Genomic DNA, 13,851 nt, shown 5'->3' with positions numbered 1-13,851 from the left:
TTAAATTATGAATGCAGGGACAGAGCCAATCGGTCTTCCAATGGCCATGGCCCTTTCAAAATTTTTTGTTTCTCCAAAAAAATTTTAGTAGTGGGTCCTATTTTGTGACCGTCGCTTGTTAAACTAACATTCTAACGTCCACCACCCGTCTGTAAGAAAGGGGTCTGGATGTTCCCTACCAGGGGACATCCATTGGAATCTTTAGGATTTAAAATTTATAATATTTATATAATTATGTGTTTGTTTTAAAGAGAAAAGAATATGTAAGTTTACTTATTACGTTAGAAAGACTACTGATATAACATACTTCAGGTCTATGTGGTATACATGGGTGAGCTTCCAAAGGGCGATCTCTCTGCAGAATCCCTCCACAATGTCATCCTTGAGCAAGTTCTCGGCAGGTTGGACTTTCTTAATCCATAAATATTCTGTGTTTTTTGGATGTTATCTACTTAGTCAAGTTGTAAGAGCTGACAGATTTCTGTGCAAAATTAACGATTACTTGTTTGATAAATGTACTAGTCGTGCATCAGATTCTTTGGTTTATAGCTACAAGCGAAGCTTAAATGGTTTTGCTGCGAAGCTCTCTGAAGAAGAAGCTAAGAAAATATCTGGTAAAAATTCCCATGCTCTTACAGATAGTGTTTATAAGATCATTTTTTGCTGTTAATTAATTTACCAGTTGTTCTAACTCAAAGAGATTGCATATTCAGAAATGGAGGGGGTAGTATCAGTCATTCCTAGTAAAATGCACCAGCTCCACACAACAAGGTCTTGGGACTTCATGGGTTTTACTAAAACAGTGAAAAGGAGCGTGACGGAAAGCGATCTAATTGTTGGTATGTTGGACACTGGAATCTGGCCGGAATCCAAGAGCTTCTCCGATAAACGATACGGTTCACCTCCAAGCAAATGGAAGGGCATTTGTCAATCTCCTGCAAATTTGACCTGCAACAAGTAAATATGAATCCAGACCTTCTCGAACAGTATATTTGGATAGACAAGACTATATTGGTATTATGGTTGATGGGTTCTTTCGGCTAACAATGCAGTAAAATCGTTGGAGCTAGATACTATCACAGTGGAGAGTTTGAACCAGGAGAGTTCAACTCTCCTCGTGATTCGGAGGGACATGGGAGTCACACCTCTTCAACCGTTGCAGGGATCCAAAGTGACTCAGTAAGTTTAGAAGGTTTGGGTGCAGGGACTGCCAGGGGGGGTGTGCCCTCTGCTCGAATTGCTGTGTATAAGGTTTGCTGGTCCTTCGGATGCACCAGTGAGGACATCCTTGCTGCATTTGACGATGCGATTGCTGATGGTGTAGACATCATATCGATTTCTTTAGGGGGTGGTCCTACTGAATATTTTGAAGATATTATTGCCATTGGAGCCTTCCATGCGATGAAAAACGGGATCCTCACTTCCATGTCTGCTGGTAACTCTGGCCCTGACCCTGAGTCGGTCTCAAATGCTGCACCATGGGCTCTAACTGTCGCTGCTAGCACCATAGACAGGCACTTCGTGACCAATGTCGTTCTGGGTAATGGCCAGACTTACCAGGTGAGCAGAAGTTCCTCGTGTGGAAAATTCTCTAATCACTGCTCACTTCACCCTCGCTCTCATAAATTTTGCGTTCTTCTTCTTCTTCTTCAGGGAGTTTCAATCAACACTTTTAGCCTTAAAACTTCCCAATACTCGTTGATATATGGAGGAAGCGCCCCTAACAAATCAGCAGGCTACGATGGCTCCGAATCTCGGTAAATTTGAACATGTAAACTGAGTTAAATAAGAGTCACAAGAGTGCATTTTATAAGCCCAGTAAATGATGGTTCCGAAGCTTCTCTTAATGTCTAAATTAGGTACTGCGACCTTGGGACGCTGGACGAGAGGCGGGTGAAGGGGAAGATAGTATTCTGTGATCAGCTGACTACAGGAGAAGGCCAGCTTGCTGCCGATGCACTCGGCACAATAATGCAAGAGTCCCTCGACACAGACTACGCCTTCTCTTACCCATTGCCTGCCGCTTTCTTCAGCGAAGATGTTGGTATTAAAATCTATGAATACTTGAACTCCACAAGGTAGATTTTACGACTTCTTTCCTGCTTGCTCCTCCTGTACATCAGCTTGAACACGGACCTCCTAAGGGAACATTTCTATTCATATTCAACCAGATATCCAACAGCTTATATACCAAAAACAAGTCAAGTGATAGACTCCACGGCTCCCGTTGTAGTTTCCTTCTCATCTAGAGGCCCAAATCCCATTACAAGGGACATTCTAAAGGTTGGTTTATGCCCTCTTTAATTTCCTAATGTAGCTGCTTGCCTTCTCGGCTTGTGTACTAATAACATAGAATTGCGCAGCCCGATCTAAGTGCGCCTGGGGTCAACATCTTGGCAGCATGGTCCCCTGTGGCCTCAATCTCTCTATATGAAGGTGACACCAGATCTGAATTGTACAACATAATTTCTGGGACTTCCATGTCTTGTCCCCATGCAACTGGAGCAGCTGCCTATATTAAATCTTTTTACCCAAAATGGTCTCCTGCAGCTATCAAGTCTGCTCTAATGACTACAGGTAAACAGGATGAGATTCACTGACTTGTATTCGTTATAAGTTAGAATTTGAGGGAAAAAAACTCATATTCTTTTACCTACATGACAAGTTGAAGATAAAATTATGGAATTTGCTACTACTAATTACTTCCACTCCATTTTCTTTGCAGCCTATCCCATGAAGCAAACGACCAACACCGATCACGAATTTGCATATGGCGCCGGTCACATTAACCCCGTTCAAGCTGTAAATCCTGGTCTAGTGTATGATGCCGGTGAACTTGATTACGTTGCTATGTTGTGTAGTGAGGGTTATGATACGAAGAAACTGAGACTTATCACAGGGGATAAAAGTGTCTGTCCTAACAGTAATGGGTCCGTTTGGGATCTCAATTACCCCTCTTTCGCTGTTAGTGTCGCTGGTGACAAGCCTTTCTCCGCTACCTTCAAAAGAACAGTGACTAATGTTGGATCACCAAACTCCACTTATGAAGCCACAGTGAGTGCGCCTTCGGGCATTGTGGTTACTGTTGAACCCGATATTCTTTCCTTCCAATCACTGGGGGAGAAGCAATCTTTTGTCCTCAAGGTTACTGGAAAGACACTCCAGTACGTCTTATCCGCTTCACTGGTGTGGAGGGATGGAGTTCATCAAGTGAGAAGCCCTATCGTTGTGCATGCTACTACTTCCTAAAATGCTCCTAAGGGAGACCGGGTTTTGTGCTTTTAGCAGGAAATAATAAATGTTCTTGGCTTTATTGTATTACTTATCCTCTTTTTGATTTATGGTTTTCAGCTAGTTAAATCAGGCAGGACAACCTTGTCCGAACTCCAAATAAGATTGTTCAGTATTTGATTCAGGGTGCAGGGGTGTTCACTCCATGAGTTATAATTTGGATTGCGACGGCGTATTAATTTAGTAAGATAATTAAACAATAGACAAATATTAGCCAAATGGATATTAACACGAATATATACTGTCTGAATGACACCTAAACCAACTGATTCCTGACTGAAATTACATTCTTACTTAATGTACTTGGACCTGTGATGAAGAATATACTTGACGGCCTTGTCAATAGTACTTTTGTTCGCACAACACAAGGTAGAAGTACCTGTAAAACCTAATATAAAGTGAAGCAGATCCAATGTAACTCTACTACCGCACCAGTGATTAAGGATAGAAGTGGAGCGGCTTTTGGGGGAACTTCGCGGTTTGGGATGGGGTGAAGTCCAAACTCTCACACTGGTTCGGGGTGGGGACAAGTTTTTCCCTCTTTGCCTTAACGGCGTTTCGGCATAGATACCCTTAAATATTTTAAGTTTTTTAGTTTTAGATTTTATTTGATTTCATTTAAAACAACTGCATGTGACAAGGTATGGACAAGATTGAGATTGACTTCATTTTAGGAGTCTAAACCTGGATAATTATGGACATTGCAAGATGGGGATGAAGTTGAAAAATCAGCCTGGTCATGGGGTTATGGGGAAGTGTGATGGGGTTGGGTTGGGTTCCTTAAAAACACCTGCTGGCATCCCTACTAGCCATAGCCTAATATGCAACTTCAATACTTGAGCAAACTGTTTGTGCTGATTTATGGTCAGTGATGTGATTCAAATCCTTGTAGAACAAACTTATAATAAAATTTGTTTGAAAAGAAAGAATTACAAAATGATCAATTTTAATTGATAAGTTATAGATATACCGTTTGATTACTCCAAGGAATGACTTGTTATAATAGCCTATAACTTACTCCTCTTGGTCAAATGGAAGATGCCTCCAATTTTTCTCTTCAAGTTGTTGGTTCAGAGTTAGGAACCTTGTAGGAGTTTAAGTCGTGTTTGTAAGGTAAAAAGAACAACAATCCTTCTCTACCTTATGATTTCTAGTTTTTGATATCCAAGACCCTAGACCAAAGACCTATTCTTCCAAATGGCAAATGGATCCCCTTTCAAAAGTCATTCTTTTCTTCTATTTCAGCCATCTGAACTTGAAGTAGTCAGCATACGGAATCTTTTCTATTCTCGACTATACCTAGAACTTTCAATAACTTGAAGCTAGAGGGAGCCACTATTTTGATTTTGTTCTCTTACTGCTATTATTTTTTTATCTTCGACTCTTAGCTAAGAGTCGAGAAGAACAATCATTGTGGGAGTCGTTGAGGACAAAATTGAATCTCTAAGAGATCCTTTAGTTGGTTAACCACCAATTAAATCTTCGAGGAGAAGTGCATAAGGACAAGACCCCTTATCACATGATCCATTGAGGACGAAGTTTAATCTTTGAGAGATTCTCTTGTTGATTTAACAACTAATTGCCTCTCCAAGGAGATGTCCATAAAGACAAAACCCCTTCTCATAAGATCTATTGAGGATAAAATTTAGTCTCTAAGAAATCCTCTAGTTGGTTTAACAACCAATTAGGTCTACGAAGAGGCCTTTTGTAAGGACAAAACCCCCTACTCACGAGATCCATTGATGCCAAAATTAATCTTTGAAATAACCTCTAGTTGATAGAGTCAAATTTTTAATCTTGAAGGAAGTCATCATATTTTGTTTTATTTTACTAAAAAAAAGCTTTTCAAAATCTTCCTCAATTACCCTTTTTTTGGTAGTATTTGGAGGTCAATCCTCATAAAACCATCTTCTTCAAAAATTAACGATTGAAGAGAAACTAAATGTGGACTATTTATGAAATCTACCCAATGATATCCTCTTGAACATTTTGTCTCATCTTTCAATGAAAGAATCTTCTAGAATGTTTGCATTGTTAGAAGGATGGAGGAATCTATGAATGACTAGTTTTAATAGTAATTGTATTTTCATCTTTCTTTCACCAAAGCTTAGAGACTTGGATCTCTTTTTGGAACAAGTGATAAATGATATTTTGGAAGATGCACCACTACTACAAAATGCGCACATTATTGATGACCATAGGTTAACTCCCATATTGCTTTTAATGATAACAAAACTTAATAGAGCTAACAACTTGAAAACTTAGTATTTCATATACTTTACCTTCTAGAGACATGCAGCTCAAGGTTTAATGCCTCAAAATGATCAAGCCTACTCAAGACCTCAATCATCATGGAAAATAAAATTTTGAAGAAGCATCCTTGATGAAGAATGAAGCCTAGAGTTTAGGAGTCATTGATATATATCAAAACTCAGTCACTATGTAAGAGAGTTTCCAAACTCCTTCCTTAAGGTACAATGTTATACATGGAGCTTTAGGATATTCATTGCATTCAAAGATGTTTCAAAACCTTATGTACATCTTTTAAAACATGTTTGAGAACTTAGATACAATATTCCCATGCTTTAAAGTTCAACTTAGTTGAACTGGCACTGGAATTATCAATCAACATATGCCAATGATCGATCATTCAGAAGTGCACAGGCCAAATTTATAAAGCATGATTGATCAACCTACATTGATTGATCGATCATCACGAACATGGTCATATCATACTACATCCAACTTGGATTGATCGATCAATATTTTCTAGGCAAGTAAAATTTACATGGAATAATCAATCACTCGACATGATTGATCGATCAGATAGAATCTTGCTAGTCAAGGACATAAAGCATGATCGATCATAGGAAACTCACTGATCGATCATTCTTGTATTGCATAGCCAAGGGGAATTCTGATTGATTGATCATCCCCTGGTAATGATAGATCAACTTAACGTGTCAGGCCTAGCAGAAATATTTTGATCGATCAGTCCACCCTCAATAAGTCACATCCTAATAAAAAAACAGTTGTCATACATGATTGATCGATCAAGCACTTTACAATAATCTAATCCAGACACTAACTTTTGCAAACGGGCAAAATGGCTAGTTTGGCTTGGGGAACTTATAAATACCCCACCAAACCTCACATAGAGAAGTTATTGAGCACTTATTGGCAAATCCATAGGCCTTTAGTCCCAAAGTCTTGCAATTCTTATCTAAAGTACTTTTAAGTAAAAGAGAGTCATCACTTTGCAAAAAACATCTACTCATTCTTCTACCCTTCCTTGCATTTCATATGGAGAAGCTCTCATATACTCATTGTGTTGCAAAGAAGTGGATGTTTGGAATTCTCAAGGAGAATGTACTCTCCAAGTGAAAGGGTGTAAGTGGATTTTTCCTTTCTTTGTTGATTTTTTTAAACGTTCATCTAGAACCTATTTAATCTAGACAAAAAGGTCCTAGGGAGATTGTAATTGTAAAAAGCATGTACATGAGGTGCACGTGGCTTAAAGAGAGCTAGAATCTCTTTATGTAATTCTAGCTACTAGAGCTTTGAATAATGAAATTTCCCAAGCAAGGGTTCTTGGCTATGAATACCAATAAGGGAATATTGATAAAAAAAATAAAATTGTCTACTATGTTGTGTGATTGCTTATTTGCATTGAATTTGATATATTGCATTTTTTCCTTTACATTCCTAAGTTAAGCTTTTTAATTTAAAAATCTCAATTCACCCTCTTTTGAGAATCTATTTGAGCCAAGAATTGGTATCAGAGTAGGCCAACCATTTAACTTGAATCAAAATCCCCGTGATTTTGAAGTCTATTAAATGACATCCCAAGATAAGTTGCTCCTTCCCAAAGGACATTTTGTACCCCATCCTTCTTTGTTTAATGCAATAAAGGGTGGCTACTAGAATACAAGAATGGAAGTCTTCCTCCTATCCATGAATTGAGACATATGGCATGTGACCAAGAATGGTCCATTTGAGCCTCAAAAGCTCAAAAATGGCATTCTATGTTAAGTTGTGGAGCCTGATTAACTCCTTATGCTGAGTCGGTATGCGATATATTGATTGTTGTTTCATTAAGGGTAATTTGGAGATTTTAGACTTGTATTACGGTTGCCCTAGTTTTCTCTTTATATTTGGGGGCATTGTTGTTAGGGTTATTATCGGAGAAGGATCATCAGCTGCAGTTGGGAGAGGTTAGAGGAAAACGCTTATTGTGTGATTTCTCTTGTAAACTATTTCATCTTAATAATAAATTACTGCAGCGGCGGAGGACAGAACGTAGTCTCATCTTGAGGCAAACCAATATAAATTTTTTCTTTTTTTTTCTTTTTTCTTCTTCTGCAATTTTATTGTTCTCGTTAGTTTTGAATTAGGGCATCTAATTCCTAACATTCTAGTTACAAAGAATTTCATAGAGCTGACTAGGAAAAAAATAGTAACTCAAAAACACACTCTATGGCCATTAACCTTATGTTAGGTGCCTTAGGACCCAATGAGTTCAATTGGGTCTCTACATTCAAGACAGCCAAGGAAATATGAAAAACATTAGAGGTCATGAATGAGAGAACCACTAGAGTAAAGGACTCTAGTATTAGCTTATTGATAGCTCAATATGATGACTTTAAAAATAAAAATGGGTGAATCAATAGTTGAAATGAACTCTAGGTTTACTCATATAATTAATGAGTTGAATTTCCTAGGGGAAGAAAGTGTAGGCAAAATGAGAAACTTCTCAAGGCACTTCCAAAGTAATGGGACATGAGGAAGACTACCATTCCTGAGAATGCAAACTTTAGGACAATGAGTTCGGAAGACCTACTAAGAATTCATTTCACATATGAGATAGAACTTCAAGAAGTTGAGGAAGAGCAACCCAAAAGAAAAAAAAAATCTCTTAAGGCCAAAGTGAGTGTTGAAAGCATCTCTAGTGAAGAAATATCCGATGAGGTAAATTTCTTCACTAGACACCTTCAAAGAATTTATAGGAAAATAATTTTTTCAAAAAAGGCCAAAATAAAACTCAAAAATACAAATCCTTTAGAAAATTTGATGTTTGTTTTGAATGTGACAAACTAGAGCATGAAATGAACAAATGCCCAAATCTTGAAGGAAGAACCCCATCCACAAGCAAAGATCCCAAGAAAAAAAAGAAGAAGGTCTTGATCTCAGCTTGGAATGCAATGGATGAAGAGACTAGCCACTTGGAAGAAGAAGAAAGAGATGTTGGATTCATGGCGATTGAAGATGCTGATAAGTCTACCACTTTTGAAGAGGTACGTGACTTAGATAATGAAACCAAACTTGAATTCTTATTAGAAAAGTGTTGATTTTCATAATTCCTTGGATTACCTCATGGAGAAAGAATAATAACACACATTGGAGAAGAAAAGGGAGAAATAATGAGGTTTTGGACTTGTGCCCAAACTTTCCTCCTTAAGATCTATTTATAGCTGATAAAAGTACAATATTAAAATTATACCATTTACCCTAGTAAGAGTGAAGAAAAGACAAGAAACATAAACTTATTACATCAATGACACCCTAATTACATCATATCTTCAAACACTCCCCCTCAAGTTGGGAGGTAATAGCAGTGATCTCAGCTTGAAATAAATAACATAGATATAGTAATAAGCTCTTCCATCACAGTGTCCTAACGCTAAGTATGACACCAGGCACAAACTCTCAAAGGATATAAATGGGTGAAAATTCGAAACTAACCTCAAATGATTTTGAACAAATATAGTGATAATAATCATTAAAGTAGGTAATGTCAGTCATTAACAAGACGGGGAGAAAAAACCCAAAGGGTACTAATAAAAAAAATACCCATATATATAAAGGGGACCAACCAAAGCAACTCTCCGAAAGGGTTGGTTAAAGGGGTAAGTGAGAGTCAAATAAAGGATGATAGGAGAAAGGGTGACAAATAAGAAAATGGTAATGGGGAATCAATAGGAAGATCATATGAAGAATTTTGGGTCACAATGTGCTTTATTTTCCTAAGTAATTCAATTTTTTTATTAGAAGAACCAATGCCGACAATAGTCAATAAATAATAAACCCAAGGCAAGCAACTGAGGAGTCCTTCAATAATAATATCTCAATAAAAGAGACACAACAGAAATAGTAAAAATAAATCAATGCCCAAATAACACATACCAAATAATGAAAGTCCTTTAGACTAATAAGGACATATGAAATAATTTGCAACAAGTTCATCCTTGAATAAGGAAGATGTGCACCAAATAATAAGTTGGGACCAAGTAAAAAGCAGCCAAAAATCCAGGATGATAATTGTTGAAGTATATGGCTCATATAGGTTGGGGGTATTTATGTATAAGGGTATTTGTGTATTTTATATGCAAATACATCTAGGATTTTAGTATAAATACTAATGATGTAACCCTAATTGAATTTTGGTGAACTTTTCGCTTGTCGCTCCGGTGGACATAGGCACACTGCCGGACCACCGTAAGTTTCTTTGTTTCTTCGTTCTTCATTGTCTTCCTCTCACAACAAGTGGTATCAGAGCTTCAGGAGAAGGATTTTTTTTTTGGTTTCCTGGTTCTAGAACTTCGAAAACAGTAGCAACAACGCAGGGAGAGTTCTATTCCCGAATTTTGGCGAAAATGAAGGGTTGGCGATGATGCATCAGGAGGAGATGTAACCCTCCCCGTCCACGGCGTCCATTGCCGACGTCTCTTTCTCTGTTGATGATGGCGAAAATGCAGAATCGTAGAAAGAGGAATTTTCCTCTGTCAATCGAAGTTCTATCAAGGTTTCTCAGTGTCGTGCAACGATAACCTTACGCCACCGCTATCGTGGACGACGAGAGGATGATAGAACCGAGGATGACGACGCAGACGACGGGGATGACGAAAATCGCGGGGTCTCTGATGATATTTCGTTTGAAGAGGGAGAGCGTCGCATGCGACTGATACACACCTAGCCAATACTACACAAGAGACCAGCCTGTTAGGAGAGGAAGGCATAGGTATTTAACCCAAGACCATAACAATACACCCACCTTTGCGAGCCAACATCCACGATGGCTTAACACATAGCGATGGGACGCCACTGTTACATGGTCGTAGCTTCTGGGATTCGCGATCCACCAAGTCGGGACTCCCCTCGAGGATTAGAACTAGCTACATAGCACCTACTATGATACCAAATTATAAGCACCTAGCCAATACTACCCAAAAGACCCACCAGTTAGGAGCGGAAGATAAATGTACTTAACCTAGGACCATAATAGGGACGACGAAGAAGAAAAAAAAATTCTTCAAAACTCACAACGCGAGGGAGATGTCTGACATGTTAGGGATTCTTATGACGCGTCTGATTTTCTACTGGTGTAAAGGGTTGCAGGTGAACGTTGTGCACATCCAAGGAGGCTTTTTTCTATGCAACGCCTAGGATTCTCATGTCGTACTCCAAATCCCGATTTTTTGTACGAAAAACTCAAGTTAGGCCACGATGACCGGGGCTTCTTCTGCCAAATTTGACATGATGAAACTTGATGGAGTAGGGAATTTCAGATTATGGCAGAGGAGGGTGAAAGACTTGTTAGTTTAGCAAGACATGTTGAAGGCGCTATACGAGGCAAGAATGGATGACATAGATTGGAAATAAATGGTAGCAAAGGTTCTGACAACTATTAGGCTTTGTCTGGTTGATGACGTGATGTATCACGTCATGGATGAGGAATCATCGACGAAAGTTTGGTTGAAACTAGAAAGTCGATATACGTCCAAGTCGTTGACGAACAAGCTCTATCTTAAGCAAAAACTGTATGGTCTTAAGATGATAGAAGGCTCGGATCTGATCCAGCATATCAACATTTTCAATCAGCTCATTAGTGATTGGAGACGAGTTTATGTGAAATTTGAAGTAGAAGACAAGGCGTTAATGTTTCTGAATTCCCTACCAAATTCTCCTATGTACAAAAATTTGGTTACAAATCTGATGTGGGGAAAAGAAACTCTCAAATTGAAGGAAATCACAAGTGCTCTATTAGGCTTCCATAAGAGAAAGAAAGCCAGTGATGAGACTTCACAAGGTGAAGGACTTGTGGTGAAGGGTAACAAGGAACGTGGAAGAAACAAGTCTCGGAGTAGATCGAGTAACAACAAATCTCGGTCTAAATCTAGGAAGAGGAAGGACATCACATGTTTTAACGGTAGGAAAAAGAGGCACATAAAATGGGATTGTCTAGAGAAAAAGAAAGAGCATGCAGAGAACAGAGAGGGTCCATCAAAGTCTACGAATGTAGTGGAAGAAGAAGACTCAGATAGTGGTGATGGGGATATGCTTTCTGTCCCATCCAATTCAGATCATTTCAGAGATTCTTGGATTCTGAATTCGACATGCGCTTATCACATGACACCAAATAAAGATTGGTTTCACACCTACAATTTAGTAAAATCTGGTTTTGTTCTAATGGGTAATGATGTTGCATACAAAGTTGTTGTAAAAGGGAGTATACAAATTAAAATGTTTGATAGTGTGGTTAGAACGTTGTGTGATGTTAGACACATACCTAATTTAAGAAAGGATCTGATTTCATTAGGCACTTTAGATTGTAATGGATATAGTTACAAGTCTGCAAGTGGAATAATGAAAATTAGTAAAGGTGTTTTAATAGTGATGAAGGGGCATAAAATATCTGGCAATATCTATATACTACAAGGTACCACAATTGTAGGTGGAGTTGCAGCTGTAGAGTCTGAGTTAGATTGTATAGTCTTGTGGCATATGCAGTTAGGTCATATGGGTGTGTGTGGAATGATGGAGCTTCATAAGAGAAATCTATTGAAGGGTGTCAAAACATGCAAACTTCATTTCTACAAGCTTTATGTCTCCTAGAAAAAGAATAAGATGCAGTTCAAGGCAGCCACACACAAGACGGAGGGGATTCTTGACTTTGTTCACTCAGATGTTTTGGGGCTAGTATGAGTAGTATCACGAGGAGGCTACATGTATTTCGTGACCTTTATTGATGACTACTCAAGAAAAGTTTAGGTGTACTTCACGCAGCACAAGTCAGAAATATTTGCCAAGTTCATGTTGTGGAAAGCTGAAGTAGAAAACCAGACAGGGAGGAAGATTAAATGCCTCAGGTCAGATAATGGTACTGAGTACATAAACTCAAAGTTCAAGGAGTTGTGTGAGCAACATGAATCATAGTACACAAGACACCACAACAGAACGGTGTGACAGAAAGGACGAACAGTACTATAGCTGAAAAAGCTCGATGTCTCGGGTTGAATGTAGGGCTTGCAAAGAACTTCTAGGTAGAAGTAGTGAATATGGTTTGTTACTTAAATAACAGATCACCTAGAGCAACACTAGATGGGAAGGTATCAGAGGAGGTGTGGATAGGCAGTGAGGTAGACTACTCTGGCTTGAGAGTGTTTGGTTGTCCAGCCTATGTATATGTATCTAATGAGGAGAGGTCAAAACTTGATGTGAAGTCTAGACAATGTATCTTTTTGGGCTATCAGAAAGGGGTGAAAGGCTTCAAACTCTGGGATCCGAAGGCAAACAAGATGATAATCAGTAGAGATGTGGTATTTGATGAAAAAGCCATGTTGCAGGGTACTCAGGAAGAAGAGAAACAGGTGCCAGAAAATTGCAGCACCAATGATCATATGTGGTGCAAGTGGAGCTAGAGAACCATGGTAGAGAAAAGAATGCTCAGCATGCAAAAATTTCTAGCTTAGGTGCTCGCCAACATAACCGTATAGCCACAGACAGACCCAAACGTACTATCAAGCCACCTGCCAAGTATGGCTTTGAAGATTTGGTTTCTTATGGGCTTATTACTAGTAGCGGGGATCGTACTACTTTTTAGGAGGCAGTACAATACCAAGAGAAAAGTAGATGGATGGGTGCTACAGTGGAGGATATGGAGTCTCTGCATAAAATTTAGACTTGGGAGTTGGTGGAGCTTCCCCAGGGGAAGAGAGCGACAGGGTGCAAGTGGGTGTATAAGAAGAAAGAAGCAGCATAAAAAAAAGAGGGGGGAAATTCAAGGCTTGTCTAGTAGCAAAGGGTTACTCACAGAGGAAAGGGGTTGACTATGATGAGGTCTTCTCCCTTGTGGTCAGACACACCTCCATCAGGGCAGTGTTGGCGTTAATAGCACATACGGACATGCGATTGGAGTAAATGGAAGTAAAAGCAGTTTTTCTTCATAGTGACTTGGAGGAACAGATTTACATGGTACAGCCAGAAGGGTTTAGTCACCTTGGACAGGAACATTTGATCTATAATTTTAAGAAATCACTTTATGGGCTGAAGCATTCTTCGAGGCAGTAGTACAAGCAATTTGATTTTTACATTATCCGGATTGGCTGCAAAAGATGTGAGTATGATTGTTGTGTTTATGTGAAAAGTCTTGATGATGATTCTTTTATTTATTTGCTACTTTATGTGGATGATATGTTGATTGCTACAAAGAATATGAGTGATGTCAACAAGTTGAAGACTTTTTCAAAAAATTTGACATGAAGGATTTGGGTGCGGCCAAGA

General features: G+C 38.8%; 1 protein-coding gene across 1 annotated transcript; it reads left to right on the top strand.

The window, feature by feature from the left end:
- Positions 1-312: 312 nt before the first annotated feature.
- LOC137965307 (cucumisin-like) lies at positions 313-3,249 on the top strand. Its single transcript, XM_068811626.1, has 9 exons — positions 313-401; positions 523-614; positions 714-957; positions 1,053-1,560; positions 1,654-1,757; positions 1,860-2,078; positions 2,172-2,283; positions 2,364-2,577; positions 2,726-3,249. Exons 1-9 carry the CDS (start codon positions 328-330, stop codon positions 3,247-3,249), a joined length of 2,091 nt encoding a protein of 696 aa, XP_068667727.1. The 5' UTR covers positions 313-327.
- Positions 3,250-13,851: the final 10,602 nt, after the last annotated feature.

This window comes from Aristolochia californica, unplaced genomic scaffold (assembly GCF_029961685.1).
Source record: "Aristolochia californica isolate CCGP_79_NKW_82.1479 unplaced genomic scaffold, dmAriCali1.0.hap1 SCAF_5, whole genome shotgun sequence".
Classification (NCBI taxonomy): Eukaryota; Viridiplantae; Streptophyta; class Magnoliopsida; order Piperales; family Aristolochiaceae; genus Aristolochia; species Aristolochia californica.
The sequence above is the reverse complement of the archived record's forward strand: the minus strand, read 5'-3'. Positions and strand labels throughout refer to the sequence as shown.